General features: G+C 49.5%; 1 protein-coding gene across 1 annotated transcript; it reads right to left on the bottom strand.

The window, feature by feature from the left end:
• Positions 1 to 657: 657 nt before the first annotated feature.
• Rnf114 (ring finger protein 114) lies at positions 658 to 13,532 on the bottom strand. The gene is made up of 6 exons (XM_021192920.1): positions 13,362 to 13,532; positions 10,071 to 10,221; positions 6,626 to 6,732; positions 6,275 to 6,389; positions 4,135 to 4,242; positions 658 to 2,177 (listed from the first exon to the last, which is right to left on the bottom strand). Exons 1-6 carry the CDS (start codon positions 13,502 to 13,504, stop codon positions 2,112 to 2,114), a joined length of 690 nt encoding a protein of 229 aa, XP_021048579.1. The 5' UTR covers positions 13,505 to 13,532; the 3' UTR covers positions 658 to 2,111.
• Between the last annotated feature and the right edge of the window lie 6,722 nt (positions 13,533 to 20,254).

The raw sequence follows: 20,254 nt of genomic DNA, 5'->3' as shown, positions 1-20,254 counted from the left end.
CTGGAGTCCAGGTCTCAACTGCAATGCAAATGTAGCCCCTTGGAGATATTGGAATGAACAGGCCATTTGCGGACATCTGGACTAGGTATTTCTTCTCGTTTTCTCCAGGATGGAATAAACAGAACAACTCATTCTAACATGTCCACAGTCAGGGTTGAGGCACGAATTGCTGAGATCTCTGGGCTTTATTCAGGTCCCTGTGGGACCAGATGGAAACATTCCAGGAGGCTAGCCCCTCAGAAAACCCCAGGCAGCATCCAGTGCGGGGTTCTGTCCACCCCTTCAGATGGTTCACCAGATACCATGGGCTCAGCTCATTAGGTGTCAGCAACTGGCACAGTGCGCACATACACAACGCCTGAAGTCTGAGTTCCACCAGAGTTGCTGCAGCTGCGAGAGCCTGGCCTGCTACTGTGAATCCCTTATGTTAAGGGGAGTGAGGGCAGAGAGACATGGGCAGATGGACAGACTGACGGACTTCTGCTCAGTTTTCAGAGAAGACAGATGTCTGAGGCTCAGCTGTTGAAGTCTCAGAATTGACTAGAAGCCAGGTTGACTCAGGGACAGACAACAATGTTCCCTTGGAGTAACAACCTTCTAGAGGCTGCTGGGCCCATACCTCAGAAAAAGCTGTTTAAATGAAAACATTGCAGCTTGCTGGTTGGATAAATTATGAAATTTATTTATATTTTACTTTCTATAAGACAGAACATAACCACACTTTCTGGAAAGTCATTATATTAGAAACAGCGAGTGTGACGCAGGACAGGAAGCCCCTGCTGCACTGTGGCACAGCTGTGCCTTTCCCAGTTCCTCGGGGCAAGGTCTTGTGGAACCTCCCTCCACACATCTCCTGAGCAAACCTTTCCAGAGGGTACAGTGAAGCAGCAGTAATGTTGGGAAAACCATCCTGTCCAACTCTGCTGGCATCTGGGCTGGCTTCGCCCTCGGAGGCAGAGGCACCACTGTGGAGGTGTGGTGTCACAAGTACAATGTTGCATGCAGTCTCAGATGGACCAGAGCTACATGACTGGAAAGACTTACTCCAAAGCCCCAGGTCTGGCAGAAGTCTGTTCTGTGGAATAGACTGGAGGTGCTCCTCCTTGTACTTTGTAATGTGTACTAGATTTCCAGCTTTTAGAGCTGATGCTCAAGAAAGCCTCAGCAGACCACCTTCCTCGACTGTGCAGGAGCCTAACTTTAACTTCCCAGGAATGACCCTGGCTTTACCACTGCCTCCACACTGAAAGGCAGGGTATAAAACATACTTGCACAAGGAGGCAGCAATACTGCTCAGGCTCAAGTTGCCAAGCAGCACCCAGCAGTCGGTGCCTCCCTCCAATACACTCTTCAGAGCAAGGATGTCAACATATACTCAATAAAAGGGGCACACAACCCAGCCACCTGAGAACACTCATCAGCATCAAAAAAAAAAAAAAAAAAAAAAACCAAAAAGCCACACACCCTACACCTTCTCCCTACTTACACATGAACACACCCCATCTTTGCTACCCAACATTTCCACTACAATTCTATGGTGATTCCTTATCCTAAAAAGGCACCATCAGGCATTTAAGACAGAAGCCGTCAGGTGTACCGATGTGCAGGTGTAGGGAAACAGCAGTAACCAAAACTTCCATCAGACTGTGACGTCACCCAGGAGGAGAGGAGCAGAGCCCTGGCCCAGTAAACCACAGAACCAAGGCACCTCAGGGCCAAGGAAAGGAGTCCCTGCTTTATTGTGCTATTCACAGCCCAGGCGAGGTCCTGGCTGGCTAGGAGGACCCGCAAGATGAACACTGGGCAACAGGATGAACGCGAGTTAGATCCTGTGGGAGAAGCGGCTGGGCTCTTCTTAAAGCAGGCAGTAGCTGAGGTGCGGTGAAAGCAGACCATGGGACAAACAAGGTCACCAGTGGGAAGACAATGCTGGCAAGAGCCCAGAGGAAACAGGGTTCTCTCTACCCTAGGGCCCCATCACCCTTGAAGTGACCCTGTCTGGTGCCATGGCTCAATTCCAGATCTGCATTACATGTGAGGTGCAAGAGTCAAGGGCTCACACCTCATGCATAATGGAAGCTCTAGAGGAAGGTGGACAGCCAAGACCCGGTTCATTGGTCGATGATGGAGCGTTGCAACACCTGGTTTATCATGTCATCTTCATCAACATCATAATCCTGAGGGCAGAGAGGACAGCAGCCTGAGTACCTGCTCACACCCAGAAGAGTCACTTCATAGGAGCCTCCCAAGAGTGTCTAGAGAGGGCTGCTGAGGACCCCAGGACCCTGTCTAGTTGTTGTGTAACTGGGAAAATGACTTTATCTTTCAGTGTCTTTGCTGTCTCATCATTAAATAATAGTAACAATTTGGTGCTGAAGAGATAGCTCAGCCAGTTAAACATACTAACTGCTTTTCCAGGAGTCAGGTTCATTTCCCATCACCCATGGTGGATCATAACCACCTAACTCCAGTCCCAGGGAATCCAACACCTGGCCTCTGGCAGGCTCTGGACACATGTGGTATACAAACATACATTCAGGAAAACACCCATAAAAATAAAATAAAATAATTAAATCTAAAAAATAGAAAGTAACCATTCCTGGGGCTGTGAGATGACTGAGGTGGTAAAGTACTTGCTGTGTCAAGCACAAGAAACTGAGTCTACTCTCCACGGCCCTTGTAAGAAGAGGGAATCGGGCGTACGCCTGAGGTCTCAGTGCTCTACACTGGAGACACGGACCACAGGCTTGCCCACTAGCCAGTCTAGGTGGAGACACCCTAGTTCAAAGAACAGGGCAGAGAGTGATAAGACATCTGATGCTGAGACCTAGCTCTGTCCACGCATGCAGACTGCATCCAAGTGCGTGGATGCTCATACTACCAAAACAAAATTCCTTCCTCAATGGAAAAGTGAATGGCCCAGAAAATAGTACACACACTGTGCGCAGACAAAATACACAAATGCTGAATTCAGCTCATCAACTGTAGAAACAGACAAGCACATGCAAACACATCTCAACTGAGATGCTGTTCCTAAGAGGCTTCAGTGCCCAAAAAACAAACAAGGCTTTTGAAAGTGAAGAGTACAATGGATATGACAGCCACACACTCACCCTCGGTGAGGCAAAACCCTGCTTGAGTGGTTTTAGCAAAGACATTACCTCTGCAGTTAGTGAAAGGTCAGTCTTGGAAGTCTGCTCCAAATACTAAACTACTACCAGACTGAGAATAAACATTTGTGTTTCAGCTCTGAAACAAGGCTCTGTAGCCTGGGGTGGTCTTGAGTTCTTGATCATCCTGCCCCCACTTCCCAAGTGCTGGGAGAACAAAAGTGTGCCCACAAGCTGAGATGTGACTATCTTTTAAAAAGACTTTTTTTGGCTGGGCGGTGGTGGCGCATGCCTGTAATCCCAGCACTTGAGAGGCAGAGGCAGGCGGATTTCTGAGTTCGAGGCCAACCTGGTCTACAGAGAGAGAGTTCCAAGACAGTCAGGGCTACACAGAGAAACCCTGTCTTGGAAATGTATTTATGTGCCTATGTGTGGAGCGGAGAATGTCATGTGTGTAGTGTCTGAAGAATCCAGAAGAGGGTGCTAGATCTTGAGAGCTAGAGATCCAAACGCGCTGGGAGTTGAACTCGGGTCCTCTGCACTACGCGCCCCCCACTCCATTCTCTAGCCTGACCCTGGTTTGTGTTACTGTCTTTACACTCCTGGGGATAGAACCCAGCATGTCATACACGGGGGCTAAGCCACACTGGTACTTCCAGGCAGCAACCATCAGCTGGAGCTGCACACCCAACCAGCCTGTAAAGCCCCTCGAGGGCCATTTCCATCCACTGCCTCATCTTCATGGGCAGCTGATCAGAGTGGAATCCAACTAAGTTCTCTAAAGGGGAAAATCACACACAGCACAAGTGGGCAAAACCAGGAGGCAGAGGAACAAGATGAAGAAGCCTCACAGCTAGAAACTGCCAGGGCATCTGAAGTCTCACTCTGGCACCCACCCGCCCACAGAGAGAGATGTGCAGCTTCCCTCTGGCACAGAGAGCTCCTCAATCCATAATAGGGCCCCAGGGAATCCCCTTCCAGAAACCTGAGCAGTAGTGCTGTTCATGGGGTGGTGCAGACTCACCACAAAAGTGTCATAGGAAAAGCGATGGCGGCGCTGGATATGCTCCATGAAGTTGGCACTGCGGTAGCTGGGGTCTCCCCAGGGCATCGAGGCACATATGGGACAAACCTGTCAAGAAGAAGCAAGTGCTGCAATCTGACGACTGGGCTGGCCCTCCACGACCTCTGCTCAGCCCCCTTCCTGATGGGACAGCTTTACTGACAAGCCCAGGTACAATGCATGGTCACTGTGCTCCATAAACACGAAGCAACCCAGAAAACATTTTTCTATTCGATTCAAATGACATGTGGGGGCTGGTGAGTCGGGGCTCAGTGGGTAAGAGCACCCGACTGCTCTTCCAAAGGTCCGGAGTTCAAATCCCAGCAACCACATGGTGGCTCATAACCATCCGTAACAAGATCTGACGCCCTCTTCTGGGGTGTCTGAAGACAGCTACAGTGTACTTACATATAATAAATAAATAAAAATTAAAAATAAATAAAGAAAATATTAAAAAAAAAAATGACACGTGGGAATGGGTACAGGCTTCTATGAAGGTAAAATCCAGCTGGACACAATGATAACAAAGTAAAGGACCAGATGACAGGGCAAAAGTGTGCACACAAAGCCCCAATCTCAACAGGTGTGGGCGTGGGGCAGAGTGCATGTCTGTAACCTCAGCACCAAGGAGGCAGAGGAAGGAGGCAGAGATTCAAGGCTAGCCTGGCTGCAGGAGTGATTTGAGGACAATGACAGAGCACAGGCTGCCCTGGCTCACCAGAGTGAAGCAGCACTTGGGCAGCCCAAGTAGTACAGCTCCTGACTCCCCTTTCTGATTCCCCGCTCTGCTCAGTTTGCTGGACTCAATGAGCAACAGACTTCCTCAACTGCAGACAAGTCCAGCTTCCTCCTGCGTCCAGGAGGGAAACACAGCTTCCTTAAACTCAAAAAGCTTAAGTTTGCTTCCTTGACTCCAAGTCAGCGACTCCATCTTGGCTCTCCAAGCTCACAAGACTCCCTGCTTAACTCAGGCTGTGGCCACATGAGTTCTGGGCCTTTTAGAAGTCACCTTTCATGGTGGAACCTGAAGATGCTACTGAGCTGGAGCTGCGAGCCTAGCTAGACAAGGACGCAGCAGCACCTGCCACTTCTGACTGGCCTATGAATGAGGCACCCAGTCTTGACCACAGCTGGAGTGTGAACTACCCATACCAGTTCTGACAGCACCCACACTTATCCTGACAGCATCTGGGCTGTACATGGCTTAATGCTGGTAAAACATGTAAGACTCTGGGTTCAACACCCGAGCAACAAGAACATGCAAAGAGGGGGCTGGTGAGGTGACTCAGTGGGTAAAAGCACCCGACTGCTCTTCCGAAGGTCCTGAGTTCAAATCCCAGCAACCACATGGTGGCTCCCAACCATCCATAAGGAGATCTGACTCCCTCTTCTGGAGTGTCTGAAGATAGCTGCAGTGTACTTACATATAATAAATATATAAATCTTTAAAAAAAAAAAAAAGAACATGCGAAGAGAACATCTGCAGCTGTGTGCAGTGGCTCGGGCCTATGATCACGATCCTGGCTTGGAAGGTGAAGCAGGAGAACCAGATTCAAACCTACCCATGACATGTGATGAGCCTGAGGCCAGCCTGGCCTACACAAGACTCTGAGTTTGTTGGTTTTGTCTAAGTGATTTTTAAAGAAAAAATTTAAGATATCCACTGAAATATTCAGAGGGAAAAGGTCACAGTATCTGTTAGCTCTTCCTAAATGGCTCAACAAAAAAAAAAAAAAAAAAAAAAGGAAGAAAGAAAGAAAGAAAGAAAGAAAGAAAGAAAGAAAGAAAGAAAGAAAGAAAAAGAAAAAAGCTGGGTGTGGTGTTGCACGCCTTTAATCCCAGCACTTGGGAGGCAGAGGCAGGCGGATTTTTGAGTTCGAGGCCAGCCTGGTCTACAAAGTGAATTCCAGGACAGCCAGGGCTACATGGAGAAACCCTGTTTCGAAAAAAACAAAAAACAAAAAACAAAACATATAGAACACAGTTAAGCAATTTGGGCAAAATGTTAGGTTAGGTGAAGGGTACAATTTTACTGTACAGCCTGGTCATTTTCTGTAAGTCTGACTTTTTACCTAGTCAAAGAAGAAAAGCCAATTCTTACCACAGACTTGGTATCGGTGCTGTGAGTGAGTTTGCAGTGCTCCACAAGTCCTTCCTGATCAAAGTTCTTCTCGGGACAGTAAGGACAAGGAAAAGTGTATCGGTTTGGGACATTTCTGGGAGGTGAGAAAAGAGTACCCTGAGATCTTTTCCACACCGCCTCAACCACTGCACACCCCAAAGAAGCAGGAACTGAGTGCTTGCAAATCAGAAGCACAGACATGAACAACCCCCACTCCAGAACCTGTCACCCTTAGCCAGCTCCAGTGACACCTCCAATTCTCCAAATCCACACACCTAAACCCTCCAACAGCACAGGCATCCCACGTCTTTCTGGGGAGTAGGTCGGTACCTCGGCTGAAGGGATGCATCCTTGGTGGTGGCCTTTACACCTTCCATGATGTAATTCTGGTATTTGGAACACGATGACACATGGGCCCGGATCTTAGATAGGACAAACTTGAATAGAAAGAGCAGGACAAATAGTTAGTGAGACGTTCATAAGAGGTGATCCCAAACCAAGGGCAAGAAAACTAGACCCATACACTGGGTCAAGCAATCCAACCACTCCTGACTGTGCCAGTAGACAGGAGCCAGGCTGCTGTTTATTTACCTACATCTGCTCCACTGTGGGGTCACCCTCCTCACCATCTGCTCTCTGCTTACTGACATTTTCCGAGTGCTATTTTTAAAAGTATGTCACACTCTTATTTATATTGTGCATGTGTATGTGACTTGCCTGTGTGGAAGCCAAGGACACCCCAAGCTGTTGTCCTTACCTTGTCTGAGACAAGAACTTTCACTAGCAGGTAAGTCAGGCCACACGCTTCTACTACAGCACCGACGTACCCACGGGCTCTGAGCTCAGGGCTCGGGATCAGGCAGTAGTGCTTAGCCATCTTGGTGGCCCTACACTCACATCTCAATCTGTCTCTTACTTGGGCATGGTGGCACATGTCTCTGTTCCAGCTCAAAGACTCTGGAAGGGTAAGGCAGGAGGACCACCCAGAGTTTCAAGCTAACCCAACCTACACAGACACTGAAGAGTACCATGGTCTGCCTCCAGCTGCACTTTTGTTGTTTGGAAACAGGGTCTTGATTTATTACCCAAACTGGCCTAAAGAAATCCTCCTGTCTCAGCCTCCCCAGTAGAGACTACAGGTACACACTAACACTTGGCCGGGAGCTCTTACAGAATTATGTAAGGGGAGCGGGCTGTGTGTGTGTGGTCCTATGATTAGGATATAAAGTGAATAAATCAATGGGGGGAAAAATACACAAAACAAAGAAAGGAAGAGGGCTGTGCCTACCATACAACTACCACTTTTTATTGTTTTGTGACAGGGTCTCATGTAGCCCAGGCTGGTTTTGAACCTTGCTCTCCTTGCTTCCACCTTCCCAGTGCTGGTGTTACTGGCGTGCACCAACAACACAGCTTTACTAACCTTGGAAATGGAGAGCACACAGAGGAGAAAAGCGTTCATGAAAAAAGACAAAGATCGAGGCCAGCTGGTTGAAATTTGAAATGAAAAACAGTGAGGAAGGTTCCAATCCCAGAGTACAGGTACAGCCGAAGCCCTCTGACTCCGCTGCTCCCTAGAAGCCGGCCCAGGGCGTGGACTCAGCTATCCACTTAGGAGCCTCAATTTAAATGTTGGAACAAACCTGTACAGACTGTCCCAGTCTCACTGTGTACCTGATATGAAGCCCTCTGAAAGGATGGAAGGAAGAGAGAGATCCATTTTACAGTCATCTACCTTATCAGAGTCCAAAGACATTCCCAAACTTACTGCGCCTGAGGCCAGCTGAGGGCACAGGAGACTCTGGCTAGAGAATAAAGAGTGGGGCTGGAGAGTTGACCCAGCGATTATGAGCACTGGCTGCTCTTCCAGAGGACCCTGGTTCAATTCCCAGCACCCACATGGCAGCTCACTACTGTCTGTAGTTAGTTACAAACTGAGGATCTGACACCTTCATTCAGACATACATGCAGGCAAACTACTAATGCACATAAAAATAAATAAATCTTAAAAATATAAATAAAAAGGGTAGGGGAGGACAAGAAACCTGCCAGGCATCATCACTCACATCTGTAATACAGCACTTCAGAGGTGGAGGCAGGGTGATCAGTTTAAAGCCAGCCTTGACCATAAGAGACCCTCTTATTATTTCTTTTTTGGGTTTTTGTTGTTGTTGTAGCACCACCAGGTTGGGTGTTGTGGCCCAGGCCTTTGATCTTGGGAGGTCGAGGTAGGTAGATCTCCTTGAGTCCTAGTATCTGGTTCCAGAACAATCAGGACCACACAGAGAAACTTTGTCTCAAAACAACAACAACAACCCCCCAACAAGTCGGCAGGGATAAGCACTGAGTCTCAGCTGTGGTGACTCATGCCTGTGATTGCAGTGCTTGGGAGCAGAGGCAGGTGGGACTCTGAGTTCAAGGCCAGCCTGGTCTATAGTAAAACCTTTCTGAACACAAACAAAACTAAAACAAAATAACAAAGACACACAAGTATAAATTCAAGTATAAAAAAAGAAGAAAGAGGGCTGGAGCTATGGTTCAGTGGTTAAGAGCACAGACTGCTCTTCCAGAGGTCCTGAGTCCAACTCCCAGTAACCATGGTGGCTTTCACAACCATCTGTAATGGGATCCAATGCCCTCTTCTGGTGCTTCTGAAGACAGCTACAGTGTACTCATGTAAGAGGAAAGAACACAGTTAAGTGGCAGGTGCACCTTGCTGTGTGTGTGGAAACATTTGCCTAGAGGTAGAAAGGGCAGAGCAACTTTCTAAATGGAAAGCTACCCTCCCCCACAGCCCAAGTGCAGGGTTACCAGTGTGCAACACCACACAGCAAACTGACCCAGCCTTTCCAGACAGATGTGTGGAGGGAAACACAGCAGTGTTTTATACCTTTTTACTGTCTGGAATAAAAATTGTAATGATTTAAGGATGATAAAGCACTAGCTGTCTGTGTTCCCAGCAGCAGTGAGCAGTGTAGGCAGTGACACATCACAGTGCCCGGGGTAAGTGCTGGAGACTACATTCCACTGGTGGGGAGACACCGATACCTCCCTCCACCTCACACTTCAGACTCTCTCTCAAGGGCTAAAACACAAGAGTAAATTTTATGACTGTAGTAGCAGACTGTGAAGTTTCCTTTGAGCTTAGTGCAGAGTTCTTTTTTCTTTGAGAGTCAGCTTCGAGCGTACCAGGTTGGCCCTGAATTTTAGACCCTCCTGCCTACCACACAGAGTGCTGGGATTATGGTGTGAGCCACCATGTCTGGTTGAGGGATGGAACCCAGGCTTCTTGCATGCTAGGCAAGCACTCTATACTGAGGGCTGTTCATTTTATATATAACTGAAAAATCATGCAATGCTCTTATATTCTAATTAGAACACATGAGAGTTACTTTCTGAAGTAGGTCTTCAGTAGCCCAGGCTGGTTTAGGGCTCCTAGCTTTGCTGCTTCTATCCCTAAGAGCTTAGAGGTGTGAACCACTCCCCAGCTGAAGATGGCCTTTTATAGGGGTGGGGATTTGTTTCTATCGATTTCAAAAGTAGTATGTATAAATTGCTAAACCAACTCATGAAAAAATAAAACCCAGCAAGGTGAAGAAACATAAACAAACAAAAACCAGCCCCCCTCCCCCAACAGCAGCACAGCCACCACCACACACAGCAGGCATGCAGGGTGCTGCTGGCCAGTACTCGGGCTCTAACGTCAGACACTTGCTCTAGCTCTTTTGTCATCTCATCACCAAGAGACAAGGACTCTTCACGTTAGTCCACATACATTCTTACGGCAGCCATGGCAAGAAGTCTCTATGCTCTCGATCTGCCGCTCGAGCTCCACAGCTCGGACGCCAGGTGCCAGAGCGCTGCGACACACCCCACAGACAGGTTTCTTCGGCTTCAGACATTCCTGCAGGCATGCAGAGCAAAAGCTAGAACAAGACATACAGAGAACCTGTGTCATGCAGAGACAAGACAACAAAAGTGGATCAACTTTTAAAAGACACCAATGAATAATGGACTGGGACAGCGATTCCCTGATATTATTCAAATAAAATACCATGCCCTGGCACAACTGAAAAAAGAAACTGTACCTGGGGTTTGGGACACTATGGAGAAAGGCATGATGTTTGAGCCTTCAAAGCTTAGTCCCTGTCACTAGGGAATCCTGGTAGGGTTTCCTGAGCCCCACTTTCCTGTGTAAAAGGAAGAAGTTCATACCCATCTGCTGGAGACTGACCATGCACTGCACACACTTGTATCTGGCACTCATGAAACAAAAGGTGGGACTGTTACTATCAGAGGTGAAAGCAAAGCATTGTGGGAACACGCAAACCCAGTGGGGCTAGTTATAACCCAAGAACAGTGCTGGTCAGACCTCAGAGGCAACCTCTGGATCAACTTTAAAACAGTGTGATTGACAGACAAGGAGAGAATATTCCATGCCCTCAAATTAAAAGTTCAGTCTGTGCATGGGGGCGCATGCCTTTAATCCCAGTAGTTGGGGGCCAGAGGTAGGAGGTTCTCTGAGTTCCAGGCCAACCTAGTTTATATAGCAAGTTCCAGGATAGCTAGAGCTACATAGAGGGACCTTGTCTCAAAAAACAAAGCAAACAAACATCAAACCCCAAATTTAAAAGTGTCAAGGGAACTTTACTCACAGGCAGGCAAATTAAACAGTACAGATCATGCAGATCATAAGCTATGGAGGGAGGGAGGGCACACAGGCTGAAAATTCTCACATATTCAAGGAACTCAAACACCATGATCCAGAGGCAGAGGTGGCACCTGCTGGCTCACAGCACAAGAAGGCTACTAAGGCATAGGACACCAAACTACCAAACTACTTACCCACTGTGACTTATGGTTTACACTAACAAAATCTGCTGGAAAAGCCCAGGAGATGTGTGCCTGTGTGTGTGTGTATATCAGAAATGACTCCCACCCCCCCTTTTACTATCTTTTAAGAAATCTTGGATAAAAAAAAAAAAAAAAAAAGAAAAGAAATCTTGGATCATTTCTATTAGGCAAAAATTCTAGCCCAGGCTGGGAGGTGACTACTTACTGGTAAAGGCCCTATCCTTATAACTCTTACTTTTTTGTCACATTTGTTGGCTCTGGCTGTCCTAGAACTCGCTCTGTAGACCAGGCTGGTCTTAACAGACAGCCTGGCAAGTGGAGCACAGGGAGTTTCTCTGAGATGACAGTGAATGGAAGGCCCCAAAGGCCTGGCTGCAGAGAGTGCCACAGAGGAAGGAGTGTGCCAAGTCTATAAGGAAGGCCTTTGGGGCAGTGATGTGACAGATCACACAGAGAAAGGGCAAGGCAGGGTGGGCAGGCCCTTTATTGTAGCCCATCATCCCAAGAGTAACTCAAGATAACTGAGGAATCCAAGCCAGCACACAGATGAAAGTAGTTGATTTAACAGTCTATCAGATGCTCACAGCCTGTGTGCCTGAGTTACCCGTACAAGGAGGTTGCAGCTAGCTGCCTGCATCTGGAGCTGACTTTCAGTTTCTACTTCCTAGAAATGGATATCAACTAGTTCAGCCTTTCTGTCAGTGCTCTTCAGCATCAAGCTATCTGCACTCCTCCAGACCTGAAAGGGTGTAGCCGCAGGGCTTGACCCGAATTTCATAAAATCAAATGCTCCAACCACAGCTGTAGGACTCTCCAGCTTCAAAGGCCAACATTAAAAATCAAGTAGGCAGAGCCCAACGCACTTGGAGGAGGCTCAGAGATGTCAGCTACCCTCACCAAGGTGTGTCTGACTTCAATCTGCTGAATACTGAGGCTGGTTATGTTTGCCATGCAGGTACTGCTTCTTGCCCTCTGATGTAGGAAAGAAAGGGTCAAGGAAGCCTCAAAGTCTGGTGCCTTCCAATCAAGTCATGTTTCTTCACAAATATCAACAGCCCCCACATGCTCTCCTACTGCATACACCACAGTTTGAACAGCCATTAGTATTGCCTTAAAAAAAAAAAAAAAAAAAAGAATGTGTGTGCTGCTGAGGACAGCTGGAAATCAGGGGACAGTTTGTGGGAGTCAATTCTACCATGTGGCTCCCCAGGAGCGAACTGAAGTCATCAGGTTTGGTGACAAGAGCCTTCAGCTTCTGAGCTATCTCACTGGCCACTACTTACCATCAATTTCCTGAGCTGTAAACCCGAGGGCCAAATTGCCTTCTTAACTCTATCCCAAAGTAGCGCACAGAGGACATGCAGACACTCCAGTTAACTGACTGGGAGGGGGTCTGGGGACACTCACGGTGCGGAACACCGGCTTACATTAACCCGCAGAGAGGACGTGGTACTCTCCTCCTACACGTTGCTCCGTGTAATGAGAAAGCTAGCAGAGTCGAGAGAGAAGTGAGGGAGGTCATCTCCGTCAGGACCGGAAGCCTGATGCAGTGGCGGCAGGCGATCGGCCCCCGGCTACCTGTACCTGAACCCTAGCTGTCAGGAGCCCCGTGTCCCCGCCTTTAACAAGCAATCATCCCACGGTGCCGGGAAGGCCCTGCCTCGCTCCTGGGGACGGTCTGGCAGGCGAGGCTGGCCCGAGTGAGCGAGCCTTGACACTTGCACTTTGATTCACCTGGAAAAAGGCTGGCACTCACAGGACGGCGGCGGGAATGCCTGTGCGTCCCCCCAAAAAAGGGTGCTGGAGTTGGGGGGTCAGGAAGCCCGAGTCCAGGGCGAGCGCCAGTGGGCGGGGCCGCGGAGGGAAGCGGGGGCGCATCCCCAGGCCCTTCGGCTGCGGTGTGTTCGAGATGTGCAAGGATGGGGTTCAGACCCCGCTCCGCCGCCGCGGCCCCCAGGGAAGCCCAGGCCGCCCTCGCTCAACTCCTGAAGCGGCTGCGGCAGCCTGGCCCGCGACACCGGGCTTCACCCACGCCGAGGGAGGCGGCCTCCGCGAGCGAACACCCCACACCCGGCCCGCGGCTCCGGCCGGGCGTCCCGGCACTTCCCTTTTGTCCCAGGCTAGTCCGGCCGCCCGGTGAGGCGCGCCGCCGAGGCTCGAGGGGGCCGGCCGGCCGCCCGCGTCCCCTCCCCGGCGGGCGCCCGCCACTCACACGTGTCCGCAGGGCACCTGCACCGGCTTCTCGAACACTTCCAGGCACACGGGACACGTAAAGCGGCTGAGCGGGTCCGTCTCGGACGCCGGCTTCGCCGACTGCGCGGCTCCGTCGCGGGACTCCGGGTGCGCCGCCGCCATCTTGCCGCTGAGGAGCGTCGCGCTGAGAGAGAAAGAGCCGCCGAGGGGGCATAGGGGGCGGGGCCGACGTCGTTTGCGCACGCGCAAGGGGCTGAGATGGGCGGAGTCCACAACGCCCCTCCCCCCGGAGCTTTTGATAGCCGCCGCCCACCAGGTGTGTAGATGGCGTCCCGGTGAGAGCCTTGAGGACGCAGCCACACCGTGCCCACACCTCTCAGCCACAGGAGCTCGGACCACGAGTGTGTATTGTTATTACAGTTGATCTCAGCTAGCTCACCAACTTGCCCAGGCGAGCTTTGAACTTTCCATCCTCCTGCCTCAGCCTACCAAGTAGTTGGCCGTGTAGTCTGCACCACCGGGTGTGGCCAGATGATTTTTATCTGATTTCTCAGGGTTTTTCCTGACCGGAAAGAAGGAGGCAGGGTTTCCTGCCTGCACCTCTTAAGGGGGTACAAGTGTATCTCCTAGACTCCCCTGGATTGTAGGTCGATACCACCTCCGTTAATCTTTCCAGTTTTCTAGACATACTTACTGCTCTTAGGACAGAGGCTTGGACTGAAGGAGGTATAGTATAACAGGAAGTCACTGGACTGTGACCCATCAGCCAGTATCTTGAAGATGGCAAGAGTTCCAGCAGGTGTTGAGTACTGGCAGTGATTGATTCCAAGATCAACAAGGAGTTGATTATCTGGAATTAATCAGGAGTGATTATCCAGGGCTGGGGTGTGGCCACATAGGTAGAATTCTCTAGCATTGCACACGGGCTCCTGGGTTCCATCCCTAGCAGTGTATGTGTCCTGTGTGGTAGTGCACACTCAGAATCGCCAGCACTTGAGAAGTGAAGCAGGAGGATCAGTAGTTCAGGTCTATCTCGGGCAATATAGTGAGTCTGAGGCTAGCCTGGCGTACGGGATGATAGACTCACTGTAGAAGTCAATGTTTTGAACTTTGAGGTCAGCCTGGATTGCATAAAGAGACCCTCTCTCAAAAACCAAAGCAACAAACAAAATAGGTGCACTTCAGGGGCTGGAGAGATGGCTCAGCAGTCAGGAGCACTGGCTGCTCTCCCAGAGGTCCTGAGTTCAAATCCCAGCAACCATATGGTGGCTCACAACCATCTGCAATGGGATTCGATGCCCTCTTCTGGTGTGGCTGAAAACAGGCACTTTTCTTTTTGAGGTGGGATGGGATTCGAGACAGGGTTTCTCTCTGTTCCTGGCTGTCCTGGAACTCACTCTGTAGACCAGGCTGGCCTCGAACTCAGAAATCCACCTGCCTCTGCTTCCCAAGTGCTGGGACTAAAGGCGTGTGCCACCATGCTCGGCAAGGTACTCCTTTATTAAATAAATAAATCTTAAAAAAAAAAAAAAAAGTTGCACTTCAGTATGAGCTGCAGGTCAGCATGCTTGTGACCCTGGTTGTGTCAGACTGTAGCTCAGCAAGCTTGTGGCCCTGGGTTTAACATCAGCTTTGGAGAACAAGATACCTGGCTCGTGAAGACTCCAGAGTCTATTGTGCTTTTACTGAGCCTGGCTCCTTTCCTCTCCCTTTTTCTTTTTCTTTTTTTTATTCATACATGTGTACATATGCACATGTGTCTGCAGGTGCTTTCAGAGACCAGAAGAGGGTGTTGTATCACCTGGTGTTGGAATCACTGGTCATTCTGAGCACCCCGTGAGGGTGCTGGGATCAGATGTTCCTGACTGCTGAGCCATCTCCCTAGCCTCTGCTATAGTTTTCTTCCTGCCAAGGGATGCTGGTATGTTAACAAGACCCGGCATGTGGCTTTTCCTTGCTTGCTTCAAAGGGCAAAGATGCTCACTTTCTGCAAATGACCCTTTGAAGCCCTGTGCTTGAAGGCTATACAGTATACACACTAAAAGCCATGACCTCTGGGGACTGTTTTCCGAGCAATCAAACAGCACCCAGATGAGATCAAGATCCAACCCCGTGAGCAACGTCTCCTTGGAGGCGGGGTGGGCGGGGTGGCTTCTCAGTAATGATGCCTCTTAGCCGGTGGTGGTGGTGGCGGCGGCGGAGGTGGCTACCTTTGTACTTGTGGGTGCCATGAGGACTTTGAAGCACTGGAGTTGGGTTTATCTAGGGAGAAAAGGGAAAGATTGTGAAGGAGTTAGAGAACACATGTGCCTGCTTTGGAGGTGACAACCTCCTCCAAGCCATTGAACGCTCAATCCAGGAGCTTAGTGGGCCTCCTTAGCCTCCAGATAATCCAGGCTGTAGTGGGACAGGAAGCCTCCCAGGGTAAAACCTGCTGTACACTCGCTCCCTGCCAGGTTCAGAAACCTCTTTCCTCCTGGTATCTCTTCCAGCAGGCAGGATGAGCTGACTGACAGCTGGGAGGTGGCTCAGTTGGTGGAGTACTTGCCTAGCATACTAGACCCAGCAGAATGCTAACCAGGCCGGTGCTGTGCTCCTCTAGTTCAGGTTATGGGAGGTAAAGGCAGGAGAGTCAGGGGTTCAAGGCCATCTCTTTTATTTTTACGATTTATTTATATGAGTACACTGTCACTCTCTTCAGACACCAGAAGAGGGTATTGGATCCCATTACAGATGGTTGTGAGCCACCATGTGGTTGCTGGGATTTGAACTCAGGACCTCTGGAGGAGCAGTCAGTGCTCTTACCCGCTGAGCCCTCTCTCCAGCCTGAGGCCATTCTTGTTAGCACAGCAAACTCTCTCCTGGCTGTGTGACACCGTCAGCCAACTCTCGGCTGTGTGACGCCATCTCCAACAATGAAGTCAAACCAAACCAAATCAAGATAACCTTGAGGAAGGAACTATGAATGCAGGTCATGTAACCAAGGTTTGGGAAGACCTCTCCACATTCAGTCTGATTGGAAGCTCCACTGCCTGGCTGCTCTAGGGGTATGGGAATATGGTCAGATGGAGGGCTGGCACGGTGGGTGGCTTAGGCGCTTGACCTTAGTTTCGTCCCCAGGGCCGTAATGGCAGGAGGTGAAGACTGAATCCACCTGCACACCTGAGCTGTGGCGTGCTGTGACGCCTCCCCCTCCCCCCAAACAGAATAATTAATGTAAAAAACAAACAAAACCGATAAGCCCTCGGAAGGTGGCTGCACATACCCGTAATCCTATCACATAAGGGAGGGCAGAGTTCTAGCTCAGCCGAGGCTACAAACCAGGTTTTGGGTGAGCAGGGCTATTAACAGCGACATCCAGGAACAACAGCTACTGTTGAGTGCTAGGGCAAGCACTTAGGCCCACACCTCTGGTCACCTGTATTTACCTGGCTGGCCACTGCTGTTATCCGCCAGAAGCTGACAGTTGAGGAGCCTGAGGTAGAGGCTTCAGGTTGTCTAGTGCTCATTAGACACCGAGCTAGCCAGCACTCTGGAAGATCCTACTACGTCCAGCACCAGCCCCGTGTGTGCCAGGCTCTATACCTTAGCACCTAGTTATGTGCTTGCCCGCAGCTGAGCGCTCATCTCCGGGAGTTTTCTTGCCTGAATGCTTTCTTCCCTCCAGCTGAAAGGAAGGCCAGACCTACCCGCATGCTTAAAACCCAACCAAAAACTATAGGATTTTATTACTTGAAATACTGGGGATTGAGCCTGGGGCCTCGTGCTGTGAGGGCAAGCACTCTACTGCTGAGCTCTATAGCCCTGTTTTTTGTTTTGTTGGGGGAGTCTTGGGGTGGGGACAGGGTCTTACTCTGCAGCCCTGGCTGTCCTAGGATTTCTGGCCACTCTCCTGCTCTGCCTCCTGAGTCCTGGGATGACAAGCACACATCACAGCACCCAGCAAGTTCTCTCTTTTTTGTTTAAAGACTTGTGTTTTGGAGGTCTGAAGAGATGGTGAGGCAGTGAAGAGGGCTGCAGGGTTAGAGATAGCTTAGTGGTTAAGAGAACTGGCTGCTCTTTCACAGGGCTCAGGAGGCATTCCCAGCACTTGAAGACTAGCAGTGATCGGTAACTCTAGTTCAGGAGTTACTGATGCTACCGCCTTCTAGCCTCAACTGGCACTGCAGGCATGAGGGGCACACATTTACAGACGGGCACATGCATACTCTTACACATAAAAATAAATACTGACTGAGCTGTGGTGGTCCACGCCTCATAGTTGTCTGCAATTCCAGTTCCAGAGGGTGTGAACACCCTGCCCTCTTTTGGTCTCTGTGGGTACTGCACAATATATGCAGGCAAAACACACATACACATAATTGAAAACAAGATTTATTCTTTATATGCAGCTGGGTATCAGATCCCCTGGGGCTCAAGTTACAGGTGATTGTGGGCTGCTGCGTAGTGTAGGTGCTGGGAACTGAACTCTGGTCCTCTGGAAGAACAGCAAGGGTTCTTAACTGTTGAGTGCCTCCCTGTCCCTCTGCAGGTACAGGTTGGCTTGGCCTCACCGGGTGCCATTGAGAGCTGACTCTGTTTACTACTGGGATCACACAGCTTACGGTGCTGTTATTCTCACGGAAGCCAAGGAAGCCCACAGGGGTCGCAGGGTGACTATGCTTACTCTTCTGGCTTTTGTTCTGTGATTTATGAAAGAAAAATACAGAAAGGGGTAGGTAGAGTTGGCTCCCAAGGAGTGAAGGTGCCCGGCTGGCATCACACGGCCATTATGTAACTTGTGGATGGATCCTTATGTAATGAAGTCTGGATACAGAGCACAGAAGTCAGCAGTCCTCGTTAGGGTAAAAGATGAGAAATGCATCTCTCTTGAGACTGTAAGTCTTTCTGACAGGAAATGTCAGGCGTTTCCATCCCCGGGGTTCCCTCTTGGCTGTCACAGAGCCACAGAGGTGGAAGGGGCTTTTCCGAAGCCTTGTGTGACATACAAGCTTGTCACCCTGTCACCACACTTAACTCCGAGTGCTTTCTTTTTCCCTTTCGTTGTTGGGGGTGGGGGGCGGGGAGAAAGGTCTCAATGTAGCTCAGGCTGGCCCCAACTTATTCTGCAGGCAAGGATAGCCTTGAACTCCTGATTCTCCTTCCCCATCTACTGAGCCCTGAGTTTACAGGCAGGCACCACCACTCCTGGCTCTTAAAAAGCTTTTTGTTGTTTTGTTTTTAGAGACAGGATTTCTTCATGTAGCTCTGGCTGTCCCGGAACTCATGGAGAACTACCTGCCTCTGCCTCCCGAGTGCTGAGATTAAAAGGGATGTGCCACCATTCCTAAGCTTCTTTAAAAGTTATTTTTTACTTTTTAAATTATATGTATGTGTCTGCCCTGAGAGTGCAGGTGCTCTCAGAACCAAAGGCAAAAGTGTTGGATCTCCTGGAGTTGGAGTTACAGTTATGAGAAGCCTGGTTCGAGAGCTCGGAAAGGAATCGGCTCATTTAAGAGAGCAGTACAGGCTCTGTCCCTCTGCTTGTGCGTGGATCACACGCGGCTTCTGAGAAGCCACTGGCACTATGCTATTGGTACTGCCATGGCTCTCAGAGAGTGACTACTGTAGTCAAAGAGTTCCAGCTGGACCGCCCCAGTCAGACATGCACACAGCTCCTGGGGAAGAAGATGGAGAGGAACTCAGGGCCTGGCGCAGACCTCAGATGAATACATATGTGACCTGCCATGCCGAGAGCTGACATCACATTATCTATGGGTGCTGTGGGGAGCCACAAGAAGACAGGCCCTAGACCTCTGGCTGGACAAATCAGAACTTCAGAAAGAAAACAAGACTGAGTTGAGGCTGGACACCAGTAAACGAGACAGAGAGAGGTGCTGGGGAGGGCATCCATAACCGGTTATCAGGAATGGGGATGCCAGAGGGGTGAAAAAGCAAGATGCAGTGGTCCACGCCTTTAATCCCAGCACTTGGAGGCAGAGGCAGGCGGTTCTCTCTGAGTATGAGCCTAGCCTGGTCTACAGAGTGAGTTCCAGGCAGGTCAGCCAGGGCTACAGAGACTGTCTTGAAAAAAAGAAAAAAACCCCAAAAAGTCCAGTCAATGACAAATGATGCTTAATGTCTTTCATTTTAAAAACTATTTTGTAGCCTGGCAGTGGTGGCGCACGCCTTTAATCCCAGCACTTGGGAGGCAGAGGCAGTCAGATTTCTGAGTTCGAGGCCAGCCTGGCCTACAGAGACAGCCAGGGCTATACAGAGAAACCCTGTCTTGAAAAACCAAAAAAACCTATTTTGTGTGTATGACCTTTTTGTTTTCCAAAGATTTATTTATTATTATATCTAAGTACACTGTAGCTGTCCTCAGATGCACCAGAAGGCATCAGATCTCATCACGGATGGTTGTGAGCCACCATGTAGTTGCTGGGATTTGAACTCAGGACCTATCAGGAGAGCAATCAGTGCTCTTAACCACTGAGCCATCTCTTCAGCCCCGTGTATGAACCCTTTTTTGTTCCAAATGTATGTCTGTGCATCACATGCTTTTAGCAGGTATTATGGTGCAGGTCAGGGACTAAGTGGCAAGATGAAGGACACACCGCTAGTGGTCAGTTAAGTCCATACTGGGTGTCTCCCCACCCTACTTTTTCCTTGTTTGGAACCGAACCCAGGGAATACATACAGTCTAGACAAGGGACTGGGCTACAGCTCCAACCTTTATGTATGTATGTATGTATGTATGTATGAATGTATGTATTTATTTTGAAGGAGGAGCTCGAAAAGTTATTCATCCTAGCTTTAAACTCACACCCCTCCTGACTCAGCTTTCCAAATAGGATTACAGAACCGCGCCGTGAGGTCGTCTATGAATTAATAGGGATCTACTATTTCCATTAACAATAATAATAATTATTG

This window comes from Mus pahari, chromosome 3, assembly GCF_900095145.1.
Source record: "Mus pahari chromosome 3, PAHARI_EIJ_v1.1, whole genome shotgun sequence".
NCBI lineage: Eukaryota > Metazoa > Chordata > Mammalia > Rodentia > Muridae > Mus > Mus pahari.
Note: the sequence above shows the minus strand (reverse complement) of the source record. Positions and strands in the feature narration are given on the sequence as shown.

Coding starts and splice junctions, on each gene's coding strand:
- Rnf114 (XM_021192920.1), bottom strand. CDS start 13,504: ATGGCGGCGGCGCACCCGGAGTCCCGCGACGGAGCCGCGCAGTCGGCG. Junction 10,222..13,361: donor CAGGTGCCCTGCGGACACGT/GTGAGTGGCGGG, acceptor GTCTTGTTCTAG/CTTTTGCTCTGCATGCCTGC. Junction 6,733..10,070: donor GCCATGGCTGCCGTAAGAAT/GTATGTGGACTA, acceptor TTTCTATTCAAG/TTTGTCCTATCTAAGATCCG.